This window comes from Xenopus laevis, chromosome 3S (assembly GCF_017654675.1).
Source record: "Xenopus laevis strain J_2021 chromosome 3S, Xenopus_laevis_v10.1, whole genome shotgun sequence".
Taxonomy (NCBI): domain Eukaryota; kingdom Metazoa; phylum Chordata; class Amphibia; order Anura; family Pipidae; genus Xenopus; species Xenopus laevis.
This window is the reverse complement of record NC_054376.1, coordinates 67,063,658-67,085,213: the sequence shown is the minus strand read 5'-3', so window position 1 is coordinate 67,085,213 and position 21,556 is coordinate 67,063,658. Positions and strand designations below refer to the sequence as shown.

General features: G+C 38.4%; 1 protein-coding gene across 4 annotated transcripts; it reads right to left on the bottom strand.

The window, feature by feature from the left end:
• Nucleotides 1-6,935: 6,935 nt before the first annotated feature.
• Nucleotides 6,936-20,379, bottom strand: pfkfb3.S (6-phosphofructo-2-kinase/fructose-2,6-biphosphatase 3 S homeolog). 4 transcript variants are annotated; one of them, XM_018255708.2, is made up of 17 exons: nt 19,704-20,361; nt 16,832-16,957; nt 16,256-16,352; nt 15,933-15,999; nt 15,775-15,849; nt 15,254-15,310; nt 14,920-15,044; nt 14,365-14,572; nt 14,075-14,221; nt 13,663-13,767; nt 13,080-13,209; nt 12,509-12,571; nt 11,524-11,591; nt 11,178-11,333; nt 10,797-10,819; nt 7,752-9,576; nt 6,936-7,254 (listed from the first exon to the last, which is right to left on the bottom strand). In XM_018255708.2, exons 1-16 carry the CDS (start codon nt 19,780-19,782, stop codon nt 9,570-9,572), a joined length of 1,533 nt encoding a protein of 510 aa, XP_018111197.1. In that variant the 5' UTR covers nt 19,783-20,361; the 3' UTR covers nt 6,936-7,254; nt 7,752-9,569. The 4 variants fall into 4 exon arrangements, with proteins under 4 accessions (XP_018111197.1, XP_041444390.1, XP_018111196.1 ...); XM_041588456.1 differs by lacking the exons at nt 6,936-7,254; nt 10,797-10,819 and adding an exon at nt 17,289-17,357 and having other exon boundaries at nt 7,980-9,576; nt 19,704-19,838; XM_018255707.2 differs by lacking the exons at nt 6,936-7,254; nt 10,797-10,819 and having other exon boundaries at nt 7,980-9,576; nt 16,832-16,954; nt 19,704-20,379.
• Nucleotides 20,380-21,556: the final 1,177 nt, after the last annotated feature.

Genomic DNA, 21,556 nt, shown 5'->3' with positions numbered 1-21,556 from the left:
TGGTGCTGTGCAGTGACAAAAGCATTTACATAATGAAGGAAAATCTTGTGTTTCATTTAATAATGTAATCAGCTGAACTTTTGAAATTGCTTAGTTCTCTATACCCTCATACACAACCCAAAACAACACAAGTGTGAATCCATTTTAATTATCTGAATCCAACATAGACCAACACAGGTGGGGACCACAAAGAATTTAAGGCTAAGTGGGAGGTCCAACTATGCATTCCAATTTTGAACCTGTCCTAACCAACTCAGGTAATATATTTTTGAACCCTGATCAGTGGATAAAAACTCATTGGTCCCACAGGTTTTTGCATGCATCCCTATTTGGTACTAATCCTGAGGGTGTAAATAAAGCAGAGCAACCCTTCTAATTACTTCCTCATGCCTTTGCCCCATTCTCATGGCCTCATTTTTTTCCTATGACTCATCTAACATAGGCTCTTGCACACAGGTGTTTTATAGGTGTTTTTAAAAGCATTCTGAGCACAGAACAAACAGCATTTTGGTCCATTCCAAACGCACCACTGTATTATTGTGATTATTTGTGGCAAACAAACTTCAAGTGCATGAAAATACTGCATCACAAAAGAATTCTCAGCGTTGCTTAATGGGATTCAAAAAATATTTTCTCTCCCTGCGGTATACTTTTTATTTATTGTACATTAATTTATTTATTAGATTTTTAAAATTACGCTTAATGCCGGTTTAGGCTCACCCTTAAGGTTTGTTGGTCCGGGTGCGCAAAGCCCCAGACCCCTCGTAAAATCACCGGATTCAGCTTCCCAAATATGTAAGGATATAATGTCTTACCCGGACTTCGCTGTGACCCAGGTGCAGCCGCCCTGAGTCCGTCGCTAAGGGAAACGCAATACTGCACACACACCAAAATCCTGGACAGCGCACTCTTCGGATCACTCAAGGAATCGCCTGGTCATCAATTCATTGGTAAAAAACTTGATTTTTATAAAATATTCAACATATTAACAAGCTGTATAACCCTGCGCCATGAGGTCTGACGCGTTTCGTGTCACTGCACTTCATCAGAGACCTCTGATGAAGTGCAGTGACACGAAAAGCGTGTCACAACTGAGTCACAGGGCCTATTTATAACGTAGTATTGGATGGGGAGAGCAGGCAGAAGTCAGAACCCGCACATTACCCACAAATGGTGCAGTGAGGTCGGCCCAAACTCACCTGACCTGTGGGTAAATCCGCGGGTCCTGTAGCATCGGGCCGACCTGCACATCACTACAGCCAAGTATAAAATTTTGGCATAAAGATATGTTTGCCTGAAAAAGGCAACATAAAAACAACATTTAACACCACATTTGAGTTGCAGATAGCAAGAAATAAAAAAATATATAGTCAATTACTTTTTGTAATCTTTGTTAAGATTAGTCTATGCCAGGGATTTTTACCTTGTGGTTTGGGACCCAACACTGGGTCGGTTAATGGTAGGAGCAAATTACAATTACTAGTGTCTATTGTTCTTTCTACAATAGACACTAAAATTTTGAGGCAACTTCGGGTGACTTCGGAAAATGCAGCGTTCCGAGTGCCATCCCTCCGGCAATTTACATTCTAGTCAGCGGGAAGGCATTTAGGGGAAATTAGTCGCCCAAAGAGGCGATTTGTCGTTGGGCAACCAATTTCCCCGAGTAGCCACGTCTGCCACCACCCTAAAGGGTTGGTTCAGCTTTCAATGAAATATTACTATGATGTAGCTTTTTTGTTGAGCAGCTCTCCAGTTTGGGATTTTAGAAAAGTATCTGGTCGCTAGGGTCTATACCAGTGGTATAAATATATAAGTGTTGCAATCAATTCAAATGCAAGTTAATTACTTTTCTGAGGCTAATCTGTAGATACATCCTTATGCTTTTATTGGATTACATCAGGTTAAGTGCAAAATACATGTTTCCTGGAAAGAAATGTTACTAATAATAGCAATGACAGACAAAATAATGGTTGCAAAATACAGGTCTAAATGAGTCAATTCTATATAACACTCTTCATAGATTCACTGACATAGGATAAAAACTGGAATCATCATCTTTGAAAAAGACACAAGGAAACATAAATGGTATATCTAATATTGTTGTTTCATCTGTTGCATAAAAGCCCATTATATGAAAAGGGAATATTTGGAGCAGGAGATCAGAGACAGTCAGGGTGTATGTTAGCACTTTTCATTACTTAGAGCAAACACACAAGATACAGTTAGTTTCCTAAGGTCTATGCTACCTAGGTGTAATAGATCTCTGGGACTGTTATGTCCAATATGAAAACGCTGAGGCCAATGTATACCGCTGTGCACAACCCAGTGACCTGTATATTGCATAACTGCATAGACAGATGCCCTTGGTAAATATTCTTTAAACTTTCCAAAACACAAACAAGTATTTTATCCAAGCCAAGTAAAAGGAATATAATACAACCGAATACAACATATTGTAAACTGTTCCTACTGAATGGCTACTTACAAAGATAGCTGGCTCTCAAGTTCATCAGAATATTCCCATATTCTCAAATAGTCTTGAAGTAACTGAGACTTGCACGTTAGTGGCAACATTCAGCTGCTGTCTGCAAAACTGCACCTTGTATATTGTGTTGCAGTCTAGCACATGCAAACTACTGAAGCCTGCAGTGGACAACCTTCCTGTATTGCAATTTTTCCTGGGGCAGTTCAAATGCATGGTATCAGGGAGCTGGTGCTGTGCAGTGACAAAATCATTTACATAATGAAGGAAAATCTTGTGTTTCCTATAACACTGAGCAGCTGTTAAGGAGTTAAGCTTAGGGGTTGTTGCAAATTATCAAGCAGAGAATGATGTTGGTCTTTAGGGCTCTTACACACGGCCGTTCCGACCTGCGCTCCCCTGCGTTCTGTTTTTTGGCGTTCAGCCGCAGGGGAGCGCAGGAATAGACGCAAGTAATGATTTGAAATGGGGCCGTACTCACGAAGGCGCGTGTAGGCGCCAAACGCAGGTTCAGATGCAACATGCTGCATTTTTCCTGCGTTCGGCGCCTACACGCGCCTTCGTGAGTACAGCCCCATTTCAAATCATTACTTGCGTCTATTCCTGCGCTCCCCTGCGGCTGAACGCCAAAAAACGGAACGCAGGGGAGCGCAGGTCGGAACGGCCATGTGTAAGAGCCCTTTATATGAGCTGATGCTACAAGGCTTATCATTAAATTCTGATGCTAATTACATTGGTTTCTGTGCTGCCATGTAGTAATTATCCATATTAATTATTAATCAGCCTTATATTGTGAAATTTATATTCTATGTGAACTGTATATTGTGAGCGGGTCCCTAAGCTCATTAAGTGACAGCAGCACAGAGTGTGTGTAGTGAATCATCAGAAAAGAAGATGGGGAGCTACTGGGGCATCTTCAGAGGCACAGATCTTTACTGCTAAAGGGCTGTGGTTGCCTTGGGCTGGTACAGAAGCCAAACACATAGGGGCACATTTACTATTGGTCGAATATTGAGGGTTAATTAACCCTCGATATTCGACTATCAAAGTAAAATCCTTCGACTTTGAATATCGAAGTCGAAGGATTTACCGCATTTACTTCAATCGAACAATCGGCTTTTGTTCTCCATTAAAGCTAGAGCTTAAACTAACTGGCTGCTAGGAATTCCTGTTCAAAATGTGTAACAATAGTGTAACACTATTTAACTATATGTACATATATGTAATGAAAGGTTATGCATTCAATTAATTATCTTCATTGTTTCCATCAGTAGGTTGAAACAATGGAAAAGTAACAAATATATGTGTGGGAAAGCACAATTCCAGAGACCTTAGACAAGCACTATAAAAGGTTATGAGAGGCCTGGGCCAGACATGTAGCTAGGTCTGGGAATCAAAATAGGCCCTGGCATTACAAGTACAGAGAGACCCAATCCGCTCCCCACCAGCCCACAAAATAGTGACTTTCTATGGCATCTTATGGCAGCCCCTCTGGCATTTGCCAGAACCCACAGTTTGCCAGTGCAGGCCTGCATGTAGCTTAGGTCTTGATTACAGAGGCCATAATTTAACACAGTTGAAATCACAGGAGGTGCCAGATTTCTTTAAATACAAATGCTGTGGGCTGTCCCATTATGCCTCAAAACTGAAAGAGTAAGCTCTAAACTCCTGTTATAAAACCTGACTTCAGTCACATAGGCTCTCCACAGCCTGCTTTTCCCCCCACTCAAACATGTCTAATAAAGGAAACAAGTTACTCTGCATTTAAAAACTTCTTTGAATACTTGTTTGGATAATAAACTGCAATTTGTGTTGACAGACCTGTATGGGCCAAACAGACATATTCAACTTCGCTTCCTTTCGGACAACCAATGAAACAATTTCCACCAAGTTCAACATCCCACTAGGTAAAACTGCAGAGACGGTGTCAAGGTATTGCTGAGCTGAGGGGGGAGTTTAAAAAATCCATTACAATCTATTATGTAATGTTACTTCAGGGATCATCATGCCAATGCAGACAGATATGAAATGCAATAAAAGTTGCAAAGAGAAAAACAATACGCACAAATAAGAATACAAATCCCTTTTTCACCCTATATAACACAACCTCCTTCTAAATATTGTGAGATTGGGCCCTGGGTGTTAAGCCTCAATAGCTGAATCAAAAAAGCAAAAGATGAAAAGAAAAATAACAATGCCATTGTCATTGGTTTGTGGGAAGCTTTGAATTGGTAATACCTTCAACCAAGCCAAAAAAAGTACTTGATGTGTTGGCCCTAGAATGAATGAAGAAATGGTGAGTTAATAACACTTGGTCAGAATCTTCCATCTTTCCAGATCAAATTCTGCTACAGTGTGTTTAATATACCGATACGGAATGTCCTGCTTCCATTTTGTCATACTTTGTTCTTTGTTGAAATTTTTACACACATAAATACAATCTGGATAAAAACAAGTATTATTATTTGGATTCCACCAACTTATAAATTCTCCATACAGTGGAATGTCTCTCCTCCCTGAAGCTCTGTGACCAAGGCAATGTCGTGTGCATTTTGTTGAAAAGCCACTATGCATGGCCATCTGTAGTCCTATAAGATTTAAAGCCAGATGCCTATGCAAAAAACCACCTGCTTTCTCCTTCCAACATGGCAGATAGTCCAGCTGATTCTGAGCATTAGTGGAAGTACAACCTACAAACTACTGTGACCCTTACTGTTGTAATTGCAATAAAATGTTCTAAACTTGTCCAAGTTCAAGAGGTGAATAAAGGATTTATTCAGAATCTGGATTACAATTTTGTAATTTTGAAAAAGATGATGATGTAGTTTTAGCAGAGGGGTTGAGCAAATAACTTTCTCGGGAAAGTGGGAGTTGAACCAGCTATTCTATTAGACCATTCAGTAGAAAAGGGGCCTTTTCAAAAGATCTGGTAGCTTCCTGGAACAAGAAGATAATGCAAGCCTATTGTCCATGGATCGTGGACAAGAGGGAATCTCAGATAGATGCATTTTCATTCAAATGGGATTTGTATCTTGCTCCTCCCCTTCAACACTCACAGAAAGATCAGAGAAGACCAAACACAAATGGTAGTCATATTGCTTTGGTGGCCTAAAAGATTATGGTTCCTTTCAGCTCAAGGTCATCCCTTCAGTCTTCCAATTTAGCCAAATCTTCTGACACAAAAGGCATTTAGAAGGAACTCTCTAAGCAATATAGGGTTGTCTGTTAAAGTACCTTTGACAGCAAATAAATCCTTTCACACCCAAAAACATTTATAAAACTGGTACTTTTTTTGTGGTTGGTGCTCTGAAGCAGACATATCCATTGACATTACTAGGCCAATGTTGTGGACTACAGTCTAGGTTAGATTTAAAGGGGTGGTATGTAATAAAATGGCTAATTATAAGCAACTTTTTGTATGGCCTTAATTTTTATATTTATTTTGAATGATATGCCTTCTTCTGACTCTTTCCAACTTTCAAATGGGTGTCACTGACCCCATCTAAAAACAAATGCTCTGTAAGGCTATAGATTGTCATTGCCATTTTTATTACTCTTCCTTCTATTCAGTCCCTCTCCTATTCCAGGCTCTTATTCAAATCAGTGAATGGCTGTTAAGGTCATTTGGACCGTAGCAACCAAATGGCTGAAATTGCAAACTGGATAGCTGCTGAATAAAAAGCAAAATAACTGAAAAACTAAATATAAAACCCAACTGCAAATAGAATATCACTCTCTACATCATACTAAAAAGTTAAAGGTGAACAATAGCAACTCTTTTCTCAAAAGAGGTAGTTAATGTGATCACTCTTTTCGATCATGTGTATCATGGGCCCAGAATCTGAGGCTTAAGTTTTGAAGAGACTCAGACTTTAGTTCTAAAGGTTCTTCATGACATTGAATTTTTCCTTGGTCCTTGCCAACTTGGCCACCATTTGAACATCTCCAGGAATAACCTCTTAAGTATCTTACCCTGAAAGGGTCTTTCCTTTCTGTAATTACTTCAGCAAGACTTCTGAATGACAAACATACTCTCTGGGTGAATAATGACAATCTTATCTTGGTTGAAGAAAGAGTTGTGCTGAAAACTTCAACCAATTTCTTCCTGAGGTGGTATCCCAGCACCATTTTAGCCTGGCAAGAGTGCAATAAGAATATGTTCCTTATCAATGGTCTACTCAGGGTCTCAGATTAACGAATTGTTGCTCGCTTCCAGAAAATATGTACAAGTATTGAAAGATTTTGCTTTTTATGGGTAGAGGTTTTGGTGTTATCAGAGCAAAGGGTCCTGCCACTCTCTAATTTTAGGGCAAAACTAACCCCAAATGTCCACTAAAAAAAACAACAACATTGAGGTGCAATCAGTAGATGACTGCAGCCTTGTTGTTGTCTGATTTACACCCACCTTAAGTGTTTATGTATTAAGTCGAGAAGTACAGGGATAAAAGAGACATAAAACAACAAGACTTTATTGGTCCAGGAACTGCAAAATATACAAATATCTGAAGTAATCTGACAAAGCTTTTAGCTCAGTCAGTTATGCCAGGAGAAGGCAAACACAAAATACAATGAACAGATCATGTATGAAATAAAAACAAACATTTTTTTAAGCAAAATTGTATACATTAAATAAATAGCAACTAACATATAAAAATAATAATGTTAACCAATTAGAAAAAATAATAATGTTAACGAATTACAAATCTAACAAACAACAAAAGAGATATAAATGAGCCTGTGCTTCTCCCAGTCAAACAGGTACATATAGTTAAAGGAAAACTATACCCCCCAAACAATGTAGGTCTCTATTAAAAGAATCTGAGTAAAACAGCTCATGTGTAAAACCCTGCTACATGTAAATGAACCATTATCATAATAATATACTTTATTAGTAGTATGTGCCATTGGGTAATCATAAATAGAAAATTGCCATTTTAAAACATAAGGGCCGCCCCCTGGGATCGTACGATTCACTGTGCTCACATACAAACCACATGTAAGGTCACATGAGCCAATTAACAGACAGAGTTCTGCCTTTTGCTTCCTCACTTCTTCCAGTTACAGTTAGTGTTGTAGTATTTCTGGTCAGGTGATCTCTGAGGCAGCACAGATAGAGTCACGAAATGGTGGTTCAAGGCAAGAGATGTAAAAGGGCAATATTTATGTAAATATATATTCCAGTTTGGTAAGATTCTTTAACATGTCATTCAATTTGATATAAACTATCTGTTGCTTAAGTATTTATTTTGGGGGTATAGTTTTCCTTTAAGACTTAAAGTCCCCCTGGTATGAACAGCAGGCAAAAAAACTATATGATTATTTAAGCAACATGAAGTAATGCATCCAAAATAGTGCATGTCAGTACCAATAAAATGGATAAGAAAGAGATGTTTTAGGCTTGCAATAACGATTTTTTCTTTGCAAAGACAAGCAGAACCGACAAAATCTGAATTGCTTACATTTAACAATTTGGAATCCCAGTGTGTATACTGGAAACCTTATAGTGCAAATTTGAAAACTGGGCAGAATCCCATATTGCACTACCCATTAATCTGAACAAACACACACATATACACACACACTATCCAGTGATCCTCTAAGGGTTTTGGTGACAGAAACGCCACTATAGGTTTTCAGGGAATATATAACTGCACACGTTTTTCTATTTAAATGCATGAAGTACATAGCAACACAAAACAACCTTCATCCCTATACATTCACACACAAAAAAAGTCACTCCACCATTTAAGATAAACAGTTTGCCAATTAGTACTACCATGGTTATTATACCCACAGAAGCCGTGTTGAATTAACACACATTAAAGTAAATCACCCTAGAGCAGCAGTGAATTGTGGTCGACATACATGTGAACCAGATCACCTTTTCAAATCCACAAGGCTGCCATGTATCTCTAAGCATCAGCTACAATCAAGTTTCTGCCATGACTATCATTGGCTGTACATAAAAAGGTGCACCTCATAACCCTGTCCCAACCGTTAAAGTGCAACTATGCATCTGTGAGACCCTTATTCAATAAAGAAATCTTTAGAATATATCACAAAAGTGGTCTTTCCCTGTATATTAATAGCAATTATAATCACACAGGGAGACACAAAAAGACTCTAAATGTTGACAGGGAATAGAAAACATTTAGGAATAATACTGTTCTAACAGGAGTAGATAAACTAGTTCTGGAATATATTCCACCACATAACTTTGACATTCACACTGGCCATTAAATAAATAAATAAAATTACATTTTAGGATGTTTAGGATCATGTTCATGTTCTGCCAAAACAAAAACGGGGTGCTAGAATCATGCTGGCCTCATTATGATTTTAGAAGGTTATTAATCTAGACACCTATGTAATAAATCTCAGATCAGATGAAAATTGAAGAGAAATTGTTATTTTGAAAGGGTTCCATAAAAATGCCCTATTAAGCTCAGATTTGCACTGGCAAGAGGCATTACGTGTACTAAAATAACTTTGCTGATCTCACAAGGGAAATTGTGATATTTTAATGTTCTAAGCAATCAGGTATTCGATTGCAAACCAAGTCATACTTTGAATGTCAGGCAGATATGGTGGGGAAACCCTCTACAACATAAAGTAAAATCCTTGCAAGTTTAGTAGTGGGGGTAGAAATAAGGTAATTGGCTCTTTAAGATTCGAGATTTAACATTTCTGTCTCTCTTTTCTCTAAATACATTAAAATAGTGAAATTTGTAATAGAATGAAAAGTGAAATAAAAATGTAAGCTTAACAATTATTATTACTGGAAAACATAAAAATATACACATTTTATATAAAATATAAAACAAAAATGTGGCAGAGGTCAAGTAGTCCTGCTTTGCACTCCACCACTGAAATGACATGGGACTCTTAGTCCAACTTTTTAATGTCCCTAACTGAAAAAAAAGCTTATTTCCACGCCAATTTCATATGGTAAGACACAAGTATCGTCTTCTGATTTTCAGCCAATATCATGAAGCAGCAAGGCAAGCTTCAGTAATAAAATATGGAATGTAGCATTAGGGGTCCACTGGTATGACTGATTATCCATAAAGACATATTTTATGCTGGTTCATGCCCTGCAGATTAAAAGAAAAAAAACAAAACATGTTTTATACAGTGTACTTATAATAAGCAAGGCACTTGTCAGCAGTACCATTATTCACAGAGCATGCACACTCTAATATATATTACAGGACAATAAGGCAACAGGCAAAAAAATCCAGTGATGGGCGTCTGATATCAAATAGAGTTGGTCACTGGTGCAATGGTGTATTTCAGTTAATCCATTGCAAATCCTTCTCAAAAGGAGCCAAGGAGCACTTGAGGAAATCTAAAAAACTTTTTGTATCCACACTACTGCTGGTGCACTGAAAATATATATATTTATTGCTTCACGAGATGCAGAGTAATGCTATGGCTTAAGCATTTTTCTTACTTCTATGAAAAATATATAAAACATAACAAAGATAGGATTAAAGGGAAAAAAGTGGCACTTAGGAAACACGTTCCTTTCGTAGCACTTTGTAACACACCTTGCCTTAACCAAATACCACAAAAACAAACTGTGCATACAGGACTGGCAGATGACTGTGCATCAGTGTATTTTTGCACTACAAAACCACAAAGCAAGTCAGATGAAGGGAAAAAAAATAAAAAAAATAAAAAAGGCCCGATCCTTTGATAAAAGGATTTATGGCCACCTGTTTGCAAGTCCAGCTGGTTTCCTAATATATTGGTTATGGCCAATTATTATTATTATATTGGTTAAGTTAATTCTTTACAATCAAAATGTCTGGAGTAATATTTTTTTCTTTAACGGCTTCCCTTTAACGCCAACCTTTAACTCCAAACATATGTAATCAGAAAGATCTTGCGTGCACCCATCAAATTACCTTTGAAATATAAATAAGGAAGCGAATATCAGATAATGACAAACAAGCATTCAAAATGAGGGGAAGAGAAGGGACATTTCATTGAAAGGTTAGCTGTCTGTATATTTTAAAAAATAATTTCAAGATATACGAGTAATGTCTGAGTGTATCTACAATGTAAAACGTCCCATCAATAGCATTTTGTGCTCCTTGATTTTATAGAAGTATTCATATATTCACTTAATAGCAAGGTTTTAGAATTATAAATTCAGGAGAGGGACACATTGTGGTACAACAAGAAATTTTAACCATGCAAAGCATCAGCCAGTAATGTTAATTCATTGTTAAGCATGCTAGTAGAGTAAGTAAAAAGTCACATGGTTTAAACGGATTAACAGTAATCGGAATAAGCAGAGGATACTTACAGGCAAGCCTTTCCTAGCAAAGGCTGTAATGAGAAAATGAATTCATATAAGTTGAGTTTAAAAAGAACATAAGGATAAAGGAAAACTGAACAGTCTGTTTATAGGACAAAAGGTGTTGAAGCAAAGAACATGATTTGCCAGATCTATGTGGTGAATTTTAGAAAATGGTATGGATAATGAATGTTAAAATAAGCTCTCAAGCACACATTTCAAACTTTAGGTTGTGGAAGGATCTCAAGAGAAACCTAGGTTTATGCAGTTATTTGCTTCACGTAAAAAGTGTGTTCGCATTTTGGTTATATACTTAAATGGATAAAAAGACCCAAAATACAATACAGAGTAATAAGTAAACACAAGTTACCAAAAATGCACAACTCTTACCTGTCCAGATGGTGCTTCTTGAGAAGTGCAGCCATAAGATGAGCATGCAGCAAAATCTTCAAGACTATTGATTCTGGCTTTTTTCGTTGGCTCTGGACTGGCAAGTGGGGTCACACTATTTCGTCTCATCAGGGGGGTAGGACCTTTCTTGCAATCCTAAAATAGTTAGCGAAACTAATAAGTTAATAGCTAATAAGCTATTTGGTGGCCATAGTGTGTCTAAAAGCCCAAGTCACATATGGTCTCTGGAAATGATCTCTGCCCTTAATGTGAATGTTCACATTAAGGGCAGAGTTCATTTCCAGAGACAAACGAGTAAACACAAAATAGAAATTGCAAAGCTCACCTCTATTATGCGATCCTGGTGCGTGTTTACAGCATCCACACTAAACGGCACTGTTTCTACATGGCAACCTGAAACAAACAACTTAATTGAATACTACATTCATACTGCAATGCAAAGTTATTAGTTGCCCGTAATTTGCTACCTTCTTTTACCAACTATTTTAGAAATACAGCTCTCAAAATCCTGTGTGGAGTGTAATGGGATGAGTACTTCTAAAAACTACCAGAAGACTGAAAATCAGCAGTTTAAGTTAGAATTGTGTAGCATATGCATTAGTACACATTGCACTTTTGGGGATCAAAGTGAAAACACTATCTTTAAAGGAGAACTAAACCCCCAAACAATGTAGGTCTCTATAAAAAATATATTGCATAAAACAGCTCATATGAAAAACCCTGCTTCATGTAAATAAAACATTTTCATAATAATATCCTTTTTACTAGTATGTGTTATTGGCTAATCATATATAGAAAACTGCCATTTTAAAAAATGAGGGCTGCCCTCTGGGATCCTAGGATTCACGGTGCACACAAACAAACCATACATGTTAGGTCACACAAGCCAATTAACAGACAGAGTTCAGTCTTTTGCTTTCACACTTCTTCCTGTAACAGTTAACAGTTGCAGTATTTCTGGCCAGGTGATCTCTGAGGCAGCACAGAGACCATCACCAAATGGTGGTTCAAGGCAAGAGATGTAAAAGGGCAATATTTACTTGTCAATATGTAAATGTCATCTCCTTATAGGAAAACTATACCCCCCAAAATGAATACTTAAGCAACAGTTTATATGAAATTAAGTGGTATATTAAAGAATCTCACCAAACTAGTATATATTTTTAAGTATTCATTTTGGGGGGTATAGTTTTCCTATAAGGAGATGACATTTACATTTCTGCTTTTGGCTGTTCTCCTCTAAATGCAAGGATACTAGAAATGAAAGGGTATAGCAACTTAAAAATTAAAAACCAAACTTTACAACATACCGTATGCAAAGGGAGTCAGCTTAAGCATAGAATGCAGTGGACACTTGAGATAAGGCATTTCATCTGCAATAGAGAAAAAATAAAACACAAGAATGTTAAACACTTTGCTTTAGCTTTCTTAAGTCACACTAGGAAATTTGGTAGCGGATGTGTGCGGACATTCAAAAAGGAACAACTGCACCCCAAACGCAATGAAGAACTAGTGACAGAATGCATGAAATACAGTGTCACTGCCTGAAATGTAAATTGTAGAACGTAAATTACCGAAATAGATTTATTGCACGAAAAATATCTTAAAGGGGTGGTTCACCTTTAAGTTAACTTTTAATATGTTATAGAATGGCTAATTATAAGCAACTTTTTAATTGGTCTTTTATTTTTATTTGCCTTCTTCTGACTCTTTGCAGCTTTCAAATGGGGGTCACTGAACCCATCTAAAAAAAACAAATGCTCTGAAAGTCTATTCAGGCCTCTCCTATTCCAGTCCAAAATTTAAAAATCAGTGACTATCTTGCTAAAACATATTTGGAATACATTCATGTCTCCCAGTGTTTCAAGAGCAGTCTTTCACCTGCTGGTTTGTCCAGGAAGTAAGACAGAAGGCATCTCAAGACAGCTTGATGACAAATCACGAGGACATTTCCCTGCCTTTCCAGCTCCATGATAACAGGCTCCAAGCGCTGAACCAGATCTTGGTAGGACTAGAAAAGATTTTAAAAAAAAAATGTAGCAAGATTTAGGGATCAGGAAACCTTTCCATACCTACAACTCTACAGTTATTGTATTCAAATTAGTACACAACAAATCATGACTACTTTTGGATTCTTTTTTTTTTTTTTTAAGAGAAAACTCAGTAGTTGAGTAGAACAGGTTGCTGACTTAAAACTGTATAAGTTCATTCTTTACATAGCAAATAATACAATATCATAGAATCCTTAAGGACATTGCTTCAAGTCAGGGAGCACAGTTTGCAGATGTATCAGCTAATGTACCTAGTTGTAAGTGTTGTAGAGTTTCAACAAGGCTTACTAGCTGCTTCAGAGAAGCAAAACCAATTAAAAATATAGATTTTTGTGAAAACCATGTACTTCTAATCCCAATATCCTAGTTTCTGGCCAATAACTATTTTATATTAACATTAAGAGTTTTTTTACCTCTCCTGATGGGTATCGATAATGATATTTGTCCTGAGCACGCAGTGCATACTCTTCAGGGTACAGTTCTTTGATCTCTTCATAAGTCTTCTCCTCACATACACCCTTTCAAAAACAACCAATACACTTACATGTTAGATTCCAAACATCTGTATAATCAGATACCCAAGCAGTATTTGAAAGAGAATAGAGTGTAAGGGAGAAAAAGGAAAAAAAGGATGAAACACACTTTTTTTGGACAATTCCCTAAAATAATACAAAGACACAAGAAATTAAAAAGACTTGCCTAACTTGTAATTAAATTGCTTTATGCAGAAGGGAAACACTGCTAAACTGGGAAACGGCTGCCTGAATTTAAAGTGAATGGTTCCAAAAGCATAAAAGGACCCCAAAGTTAAAAAGAGAAACGTACAGCATCAAGTTCATTTAAAGCCTTCCACTGCTCATAAGGCAACTTCAGTGCTTCTGCGGTTTGAATTGATCTCCTTAGCTGGCTTGTCCACACCTTCAGCTCTTTTAAGTTCTGATCCTCAATATATTTATTCAGGGCAACAGCAAACTGAAAAAAAAAGGCAAATATTATTACAATACAAACTTCAAATGATATCAAACACCCTCTTCTACAAAAAAAAAAATCCTGAATAGAGAAAAGCTATTGCCTTAGGTATAAAAACGCCATGACATAATTTTGACCGTCATTACCTTCTTTCCTCTATGTGACAGACCAGAATCTCCTCCAATTTTTCCATTCAAGTTGCTTTCACTCTCCCCAGCCCGACACAGATATATACAGCGAGGCTGTACGTGAATGTTCATTAGGTAGTACACAATTTTGCTCTGTATGTGATCTTGAACTCTGTTTACCAAAAATCTTCTCCCAACATCAATCACAATGATCATGGAAAGGTCCCTGAAAGAAAAGGTTAAAATAATGGTTTAAAAAAAATTGATGCAAAACACAACATTGTGACAATTCACATTTTATGACGGTCAGCAATCAAGTGGTTAAGGTCAGATATCTATACGTATTCATATTATCCAGATAAGAGGCTTATTGGGGGGTATGCTCAGTTATCATATATTATTACAGAGAAAAAAGGCAAAGCATTAAAATTCAAAGATTGTTTGTTTATATAGGACACTACGGGAAACAGAATATCCAGTTGGTTGCTGTGAGTTATGGCATGGACAAGATTATGACTAGTGTTCTTAAGAAACCCACTGCCTATTTAATTGTAGTCATTATGCAGACATTACCGGTCATGGTGATCTGGATCAAGAGGTTCATAACGGTTCTTGTAACAGTTAATTCTTTTCATGAAGTCTTCCAGTGCTTCATTGGATGTGCAACCTTTGTAGTCAGGACTGGACAGCTTTACTTCCTGTTTATTAAAAAAAAAAAAAATTGTTATATAAAATATAATAAGCATATTAAACTCCACAGCTTGATACTCAGAGTATAACTTAAGCTGCGGCCACTGCATCCAAATAAACTTCCACAATTTTTTTTTCAGTGATGAATGGAAGGAAGGCCTGTGCAGCTGAATACACAAATGCCTGACTCATACAACAGGATTTCCTTTTTACTTACCAAAACATTGCTTGCAACATCAGCTGGATCGTCACACACTGATTCAATAAAAAACACCTGAAAAATTATGACAATGTTTCAGAAATGTATCCACTCAAGCACTTTAACAAATATAGTACAGGAAACTTTCCAATCTGTACATAAGCTATAAACCAGGAGTGCCCAAAAGGTAGATCTACCAGTAGACCTTTAGCTTCTGATTAGTAGATCTCAAGAACCTGTCAACAGCTTGTCTAAATCAACCTACTATTTCATGCTTTTCATTCAGATATTTATTACGCTAAGGTTACATAAGAAATAGTTGTTCTGTTATATACAACAGTATACATTTTCTCATAAATCAATCTTGAAGTAATATTTTCCATGGAACAGAATGCTAACAATGCTTTTATGGATATAGACCAAAATAGGACATCATCACTAAAACTAGGCATTAGTAAAGTGCAGGCACCCCTGCTCTAAACAGACAAGACATCATCTCAGCCATTGCGGAGTTTAACCTACATTCTTCTCTTGCTCACCTTAAACTTATTCTCTTTGGCAAAATCAACAACCATGGATCTTCTCTCTCTTGTTGTATTGGTAGCATCAAAGACCTGCAATAAAATGTCTACATAAACATTCCACTTCAAAATTATAAGATGAGATGGGGAACTAGTGGCAAATAAGATCAACTTACAGCAATCTGTCCACCTTCCTTGGTAAGATAGGATTTAACATCTACTAAGGCAGCTAAGGCACAGTGTCTGGAAAAGAAAAATTACAAAAAATAAAACATTTACCGACACACACAGAAGACTGAAGAAGTGCACAGTCTAAAACCATTACAAAGAAAAGAAAAGTAGGGGAATGCCTGTGCTCTTACTAGGATGCACATGCCCAACATGTGTACCAGTTCAGAGGTAAGATGGATGCTGGGAGTTTAATAACAAAAGTCCACCATTATTCTCCAATCCTGTAACAGATATTCTTCCCTAGAGTAATTTAGTGATTGATACAAACCTTCTGATTTTCATAGCTTCTTTATTGTCTGCACGGAAAAAGTCATGGGAACTGAAATCTTTCACAGCTTCACGCCTGTATTCTCCCACGTTAAACACTACAAAAGAGAAGATAGAGAGTATAAGGCAGTGCATTCCCAGAATAGAATATATAGTGTATTTTGAAATAGTAATCGCACTATTTACAAAATGAAAAGAGTGCCAATAATGTAACCTTGTGATATATACTGAAATAAGGGAGAGGATAAATTTCTACAAAACACTGTGTAATTATCACTCATATTTAATGTTTGTAGCTAAACATAAGAATTTTTACATATTTTAATTTAACACCACAGCAGAAATATTTTTATGCAGATATACTGTATATACGCAAGGGTGCCATGTGCCACTTCCAGTGGGTCCAAAAGTGATGATTCCTATTTTCCCCAGCCTCTCCTAGGATAGAGCCCGGTGTTTGGATAAGAGGTCGGCACCTCTCCAATAATTCAGGATACAGGAAAATTCCAGTGGCGACATTCCTGTTATTTATTTTTTCTTTAAAAATTAAAAGCTAATGCTAGGCCTTAAATCTTACCTTTTGTTGGGACACCACTCCAGTTTAGATAACGGGTCAGCTTTTTGGAGATATAAGTCTTCCCTCTTGCTGGGAGCCCCACCATTACGATCACTGTTGGGGAATTGGCAAACTGAGGCCCACCTACTAGTATAAAAAGGAAAACAAATCCATTACAATCTTATATAGTTCAGCTGTGTCAAAGAAAACCAAACTATTTTGAAGGGAAAATATTGTAAAGAATCCAATTCTTATTTGCCCTCAAATAAAGAGGTCAGCACCTCCCCTAGGAAGTATCCTGTGTGCATCCTCTTTTAGTTGTTAATTAGATTTTTGTAAAATAGAAAGGACTCCCACAGAGTATACATATGCCTTCATATCAGGTGCATGACAAAAATCTCCAGGGGATTAAAGATAAATGATAAAAACTTGGTTCCATAATAAAAGATCTAACAAAAAGATCTAAATGTATACCAACCATGCACAGTTCAAGTTTCTGCTGGGACAGAAGTCATGGCGTGGTCACAAACAATTCTTTTCAATCTAGCTACAACAGCAGAGAACAGTGAAAGGATATTCAGATTTCCTCCTTACAACACAAGTTATGCCACATGACAAAGGGATTACAAGTATAGGGGTGATGTATTTTGATTACAAATTATCTGCATTCATATATATCAGTCCCACTGTTTTAATTAAGAATTTGTATGCTTCAACTCTTTTTGGCTCGGTCCAATTTAATTGCTTGTACAACAGTACAAGTAATAACAAATATAGGTATTAGAGATGATAGCATTTTGTATTAGTTTCAGTTCTAGGTGTCATTTATAGTTGTGTTACAAAATGAAATTAGCAACAAGCAAAGCATTTATATAGCAGGAGAATCTAGAACACCTTACTGTGCAATTAACACAATCTGCTACCTCTGTGAATGTTTGTTCAGTGGAACTAGGATAGCACTTCTTTAGCCAGAGGCAATCTGTCTCTCACACCAAGCTGTGAGGGTTCAAGCACCTCAAGGCAAGTTTTGATCAAGATTTTATCACTAAAACTTTGACCATATTTATTGGGCAAGCCAACTGGCTAGATTAGAAAAATAAAGACAGAAGGCAGATCAGCTAAGCTGTTATACAGGTGCATTAGCAGCTCTCATGTCACAGTTTATGTGTAATGCCCACCAGCACTAAAGACAATATTCAACAGGTCTCAGGTAAGCTTTTGCATTTAAGATAGATGGGCCAGGACTGTTGTCAGATTTTTTTGTAATTGGCAAAACACAAAGAATGGCAATTCATAGTCATATGGGAAGGGTGCCAGTAAATTATCTTTCTTGAGAAAAATAGAGACAAAAGAGAAAATCTCAGCATCTAATAGGACCATTGAAGCATAGAGGTCACACTCCTGTTTCTGTGACACTCGCATTGCAGATAGCAAACCTTTCAATCCAAAGTACTGTACTATAGAGATGTGTCTATTCCCAAGAGAAAGTAGAAGGTTAAAGCCAATGGTATAAAGCCTAATCTTAGTTAACGTTAGGGAGAGGATGAGACGTCTAGATAATTTTATTTTGGATCAGTAATCTGTATATCTCGTCTGCCTTTCTTATCCAGTGCTGAACAGGGATTATTCAACTAACTGCTCAGTCTACAAACATTAGAGGCAAAGGGAAGTGGAAAACCTTAATAAATCATTAGTCAGATATATCAGGTGTAAAACAGAATACATTTAAAAGCAAGTTCTAATAAGACAATGTCTTGACTGTATGTCAAACATCTATTACTTAAAGCAGAGTGAATGTGGTCTGCCACCATATAGGCCTTGACAATAAAGCACTAAATATACATTTTTCCTTGTAACATGGGAAAAGCCCTCTGTGGAAAAAAAGCAACATAGCAACTCAATTGGACCATCTAGAATATCTCAATATATGCAGAAAATGGGTATTTAATGGACCCTGAAGCTTTTTTTTTTTTTTTAACTCAACAGCAGCATGTTGCATATAATATTTTACTTTTATTTACTTTATCAGTATTCAAGGGAAACCCAATCCATTAAGACACCAACCAATCCTATAAAATGCCTACACCTAAAGTTATGACTATAACGTCTGTTTGTGCCTATATTATTGATACAAATGTAGTAATTTGCAATTGTGCAGCTTAAACAAGTTACAGTATGCAGAACATACAAGAGTCCTGCTGTACCACTGAAAGACTAAACCACTGTTGTGTCATCCATTCCCTGCTGTGTCTATTTGCATGGACTGTGAATAAAATATTTGTCCAGTCAATTGTCTCCCAGTGATGTGAAAGGCAAATCCCTGTATCCCTGGCAACTGCTGCCCCTCCTTCACCTGGAGGCATTGCATTGCATAGAAAGGGAGAGCAGGATCATGTGACAATGCTCGCTGACCATCTGTCAGAATTGGGAGAGGAATGTGCGAGTCACCAGCTGATTGTCCTGCCTGATGATGGCTCAGCAATACGCCTACGTGTGTCTAATAAGTACCTGCCAAGGGATCCCTCTGCTAGCAGCCCCTCCTCCAAAATGCTAAAAGGCTTCAATAGGGAAACATCAATGTACTACGACAAGTAACCTCTTGCTTGACTTGAAGGCTCACAGACTACAAGAGCAGCGGCGGTTAGTTACATGCTGGATTTCTGGGAAGAGCAGATTACTAAATGCCGGTTTCGGACCATAGAACAGACAGCGTAGCACATGTCTCAGAGCAGTACTATGAGAATCACCCAGAGAGCCGCCTCCGCGCATCGGATGAATCACACAGGGCACGTGATTCACTGCGAATGCGCCGGATCTATGACATTCCAGGCATCAGCCGGTGCCCCATACACAAACCCACCACCCCTAAGTTCCCGTTACCCCGTATGTTTACCATTGATAGGCAGCGGTGGTAACTCGTTCCTGGGAAGCCAGATCTTCTGGATCCTGTTCTGCGTTAACTCCACGAGCATCGTAGCAACGGCCCGATCAAACACACACGGAAAAAAACGAGTCCCTTTTCTTGCACCGAACACTTCCGATTCTCGTTTATCGGATTCAAAAGCCGCAGCCACTCTCAGCGAACTAGCAGTACTCCCCTGGGGCGAACATGAAGGAACACAAACGCTACGTAAATTGCGACGAGAATTCAGTCTCTTCTCTAGCAAAGCCGTCGCTCGATTACTCCACCAACCTGCTCTGATCTCCGCTCACGCTGCAGCTCCTAATAAAATCCCCGGCCGGCAAACCAAGCCACGCCCTCTGACGTCAAAGTAGGCGGACCGGCCACTATCCACCTGCTTACCGCTCGCCCGGCTGCCTATTACTGGAAATATCTGCGCTGCACGTACTTCTTAACCCGTTAAATGATGAAGACACGGGCAAACTATAAAAAACCATGATCCGCATTTTCACCCAATTATTTACAGAACCCTGATTTCTCAGAAACACGACAGCCGTTATGTGTGTATACACACAAGCGTATTAACTCAGTCACATCACATACAAGAACTGGCACCATATAAATCAGCCAAGTACATGTCAGTTGCCATTGCCAATAGGGCATCTTGTGGGCCAAATAATGATGTACATTCCTACTGACACATCTATAGCACAAGCCTTGCACGTGATCAGCAGCCAATCCCATGGAGCGCACGCACTACAGGGCGTTGCCAGGATCTCTATGTATCAAATTAAATGGGACTCCGGAGTAAGAAATGCAAGCACGAGTTTCTGCACAGGCTTTATTCAGCCAACTCTCCCGGGGAAGAGGAATCAGAAGCCACATCTAACTGTATCCAAATACAATCTCTTAAATACATGTCAGTGTGTTCCCTTCCCTACTTTGTCGGAGACTTTCAGGAATGAGCACAGGACAGGGGGTTACCCTGCATCTTTTAGGGGCTTCAATGTCAACATTTGTATAGAACTGTCTATAGATATGGCTTTGTCTTTTTCTGGAGCTACTGCCAGTTGTAGTTGTCAGACAGCGATAGGAGAGTATAGATGGGCAGTCTATTTGCTTTCCCTTTACTAGCGTTATACACTGAGATTGCAACACCGTGGAGTTTTGCCTGTTACGTTTATTATTGATACATCGTGTTCAGGATTTGGAATCACTGGAATGTCCCCTGGTGTTTCCCCCCCGGGTAGTTCATTTCCCATCTGTGACATCCCCGCCCCTACCTACTGCTATAGTAGAATGCCCTCCACTGGGACGCGTCTGCGCTTTGTTCTTTGTAAGCCACTTAAATAGAGGAGAGAATCCGAAACTTTGGAACAAAAGGTGGGGGGGGTGCAGGTGAGATACTAAACAATGTTTGCCAGTGTGAGGGCGCGTGGCAGCACCCTGCATATCCCCCTCCTCAATAACTGTGTGTGAATGTGCAGCCCTGCCATACAGATACCAATAGAACTCAGAGTGGGCTCCACTAATACCCCCTGCTGCTGCCGCTGCTACTGCTACTGCCCCCACACGGGGGACAAAGTGGCAAGTTGTGGCGCTGAACTGGTTACAATTCAGACAAAATTCTTCGTCATTATTAATCGAGCACAATAAAGCCAGTCTCATGATCTATACACGCTGATCATCATTCTCCAGCTCAGCACCAATCCAACTAGAGCCTGGCTATATGGCACTGTGCCTACACCTTCCAGCCAATGAGCTGCAGACTAGACAGTCCTGGAAAGGCTCAAGTGGGTAACAGGAGGGGTAGCCTGGGCCACCCACGGATGAGTGTAACATGC